This window comes from Cantharellus anzutake (genome assembly GCF_015039405.1).
Source record: "Cantharellus anzutake strain C23 chromosome Unknown EI90scaffold_134, whole genome shotgun sequence".
In the NCBI taxonomy this organism is placed as follows: Eukaryota; Fungi; Basidiomycota; class Agaricomycetes; order Cantharellales; family Hydnaceae; genus Cantharellus; species Cantharellus anzutake.
In genome coordinates, this window is record NW_024067084.1 from 176,097 (window position 1) to 179,860 (window position 3,764).

General features: G+C 48.8%; 1 protein-coding gene across 1 annotated transcript; it reads right to left on the minus strand.

Annotated features, from left to right (window-relative positions):
• Positions 1-1,255: 1,255 nt before the first annotated feature.
• Positions 1,256-2,819, minus strand: EI90DRAFT_3175165 (uncharacterized protein; the record flags this gene model as incomplete). The annotated part of the gene is made up of 5 exons (XM_039066343.1): positions 1,256-1,510; positions 1,589-2,078; positions 2,110-2,198; positions 2,256-2,505; positions 2,644-2,819. The coding sequence occupies 5 exons, from the start codon at positions 2,817-2,819 to the stop codon at positions 1,256-1,258; spliced, it is 1,260 nt and encodes a 419-aa protein (XP_038908844.1).
• Positions 2,820-3,764: the final 945 nt, after the last annotated feature.

A 3,764-nucleotide genomic window follows, 5' to 3' on the forward strand; every position in this document is an offset into this window, starting at 1 on the left:
CGGTGGGGCGGTGAGACCATATAGTGGGCAGCCCTCACTCGGGCTTACGTCCCTGTGTGGCTTCTTAGGCTGAAGCGGGAAATGTATTAGGGTGGGAAGCCAGACTAAACTTGGGTACTTGCCTGAAGTGGGAAATGAGAAGAAGGTTACTTCTTCAGTTCTGCTTCGGCTTAGTTTATATACATGTGTGAATGGGTCATGTGGAGGTGCCACGTCACCCTTGGATGAAGCCGGGTTACCATGGATGGCTCTGCGGTCGATCCCAAGTGTTGGAGGGGAAGTACAAGTAGGAGTGCGCGGTGCGTCCGGCGTTGCAGTGCCCCTATGGGGTGTTCAGCATCGGACGCATCCGTGCTACAAGGGTAGGAAAGAAAGAGAGGTCGTCTGTATAAGATAGAGAAAGAGAAGAAGGAAAGAAGAGAGAATGAGAGGGTGAGACAACAGGAAAAGGAGGTGGCGGCGGCGGCGGCGGTGGCAGCGTGCCCTGACACCCGCCCATCTTCCTGCCAGCAACCTCCTCGTCTCCAGCTTTCCAAAGAACCCTCATTTGTCCCAATTGGTGCAGTAGTTCCTAAGATATGGCCATTGACAGGTGCTGTCAAGACCACATGAGGCTCTACACCATGCTGAACCATCCAAGTATGGGATTCCACTCTGGGAAATGCTCCGTGGGCAAAGGGGGAAGGTAGAGCATCACCAACAGGTAGAAAAACCGCTGGGTTTAATGTGTGGTTATGGAGGTCTGGGGAGGGGTGAAATTGGCGGTGTGGTTGGGTGTGGGAAAATTGACTTGAGACTGTCGGGAATGTTGGGAAAAATAAGGAATGAGTGTATGGAGTGTTGGATAGTAAGGAAATGAGCAATGGAAGCATCTGTGGTTATGTATTGTGCATTGTTGGGTAGAATCCACAGAATCCGACTTTTTGCTGTGCATGGGCTTGTCCTCACAACATTGTCCCTCCCAATCAATGTATATAACACCTTCCCATTATCTCCATTGGACTCTCCTTGACTCTAGCTTTGTGCTGATATGCCATTCGTCCCAATTGGCTTGGTGGATCTTGAGATAGGCATGTGCCATTTGACATGGTGTTGAGTGTCCTCATATCTCTGTCAATACTGCACCGTTTGGTATAAAACTCAGCAGAAAAATAAGCCTAATTCTCCTCTTTCGATCTTATATTTTGCCGCCGAAACGCACACATGGATGTCAGGATTGTCAGGCAGAAAGGTGGGGTGAGTGTGGACATGGGAATCATCCACTCCCCATGTTTTCAAGTGACCAAAACTTGTTGTATACTGAGCACCTCGTTGTGAATGAAGTCTTGATAGGTGGGTTGGATGCATGAACTGAATCTCCCTGGGGCTCTTCACAAACATTTTCGACTATTTGGCTGAGTTTTGGGACCCCACTACGATCCAGCTGGCCCCTGTCTTGCTTCCCTGGGGCCCCAAGGCCAGAGTGGCTCTCCCACTCTCCAATCATGAAAAAATGATAATGAAATTGAAACTGGCAAAATTATAACAAATAATATAACAAATAATGATAATGATAAGACAAGGCTTCATGTTACAGGGTGGGTGACACCCATTCCCCCCTCCTAATCCAAGATCCATCCCACATAGCCTTATCATCGATCAAAGGATTGAGAATGATTATGGGAAGCCTTTGACCTGCCATATCTGCAGGGAAGGTCTCTGCACTTTTGGCATTGGATGTTGTGTACCACATTTGTGAAAGGTCAGAATCGGATGCCCAAACAAGTTTGGAGTACACATTCTTCCAGACCTTCTCCCTAATACGATTGCCACCATTACAGTCGAATCTCCAGATGAATTCCCACCAGGCAGCATGAAACAAATGCCGCTTCCAACCCCTACCACCATTTTTGTACTGTATCCACCCTTGCTCTCTCCCATCCCCATATCTCATGGGTTGGCCTTCTCTCCTCTCCCTATTGTATGTCCCCTTCATCCTTGCTTCTTCCCATTGCAGGTCAGCTGGTGGGAAAGAGAGCTGGAATGCTACATGGAACTCTGGGGGGTTGCGCTTCCTGATGTGAGCTCCAGTGAATCCACTGCAGAAAAAGATCTGGTTCTTTAAAGTACCCTATACCAGGGTGTGCAACTGGACTGTCTGGATTATGGACAGTATGGTAGAACAGCTCTGGGGATTGCATCTGGGGGACAGGGATGGTCTACAGCATGTTGGAAAAGTAAAAGTCCAGGATCTGCTGGATATTCTTGGTCAATACCAGGTTTGTGGTCCCTTGAACGAGCTGAGGGACCCCATCACTGTTATTGGAGTTGGGGAAAGAGTAGGAATCCTTCAGGTGCTTGGTAGCGCTCTCCTTCAATTTGATATGAGCATTTGCTAGCAGCTCATCTAGTGATTCCAGCAGATCCGGTGGAAGTGTGTGGTTAGGTCTTGGTAGACAGAAAGGAGCAGGTGGTGTGACATAGGGGGTAGCTGAAAGTATTCTTTTGAGCTTGTCAATGGTAAAGCTGGAGAGGTGTTTGAGATACTGATCTAGCAGTAGCCGATGCCATCCCAATCCAAGTGTGGCTCATGCTTTGAATCCAGGGGAAATTGGCTTATGCCAATCATCTGTCATGTTCAGGTTGTAATCAATGTCCCTGAACCAGATGACATTTCCCAAGGCAAATGGGCAGTATTCTTCATTTTCCACCTGCGCCCTCCATGGATTCCTGTCACATCCATCTAACAGATCTGGGTGGGAGAAGTTGTCAGTGACAGGGAGGGAAGCACACATGAGCTGGTGCTCTGATGAACCTGCTGCTGGTCTCCTGTTCAGCATGTTGATCTGCCATGTGAGTGCAGCACTGAGCTCCAGAGCATGTCATGCCAGTCTAGACCAGGGGGTCCCATTCATCTGAGCCTCAATGACCTGACGACATGCATGAGCCATCAGAAGCTTGAATAGCCTAGTTTCAACAGTAAGCCACTTCCATATTACAGCAATTTCAGACTCACCACCACTGATCTGCAGGCACTGAGATGGTGCACTGCTCGATGAACTCCTTTGTCACTGTTCTCAGGGAATTTTTGGCTTTTTGAAGGGGAATGCATATCTCCAATCTTGCCATCCCTTCCATCCTCTCATGATGAGCTGAATTCCACACTTCCTCCAGATTATCAAATTCCACTCTCAGTTTATCCTTGGTTTTTTCTCCAAACACATTCTTTTTGGTGATTCCCAGCATAGGGTCAAACCTGTCAGCTCTCCTACAAACTGCCTTCTTGTCAGGGACTGACCCAGGGTTGAGAGTGCCCAGGTGTATCACCCAGTGCTGAGGGCCCAGTAGGGTGTGATGTGGGCATGCATGGGCCACTCAGGCTGAAGTGGGAAATGTGAGAAGAAGGCTACTTCTCAGTTCCCACTTAGGCTATGTTTATATACATGCAGTTGAGGCCATGTGGGAGACACCATGTCATCTACAGTCACAGCCATGCCCATCTGGGTATCTCTGTGAGAGATCCTAGGAACATCCGGTGCACAGGAAGTTGCCTGGTGCACCCGGGTCTGGGCGTGTTACATTGCAGTCGGGTCAATGGTACATTGATATAGGGAAAATCATCTGTGTAATGAAAGAAGAGAAGGGCAAGGAAAGAAGAAAGAAGGGAAGAAGAAAGGAAGAAGAAGAAAGAAGGGAGGAGGGAGGAAGCAGGGTAGGGGGAGGGTAGAGGTACCAGGTGGAGGACAATGGGATCAGGTGGGTCTGGGCCAGGTGGAGCAGGGTCA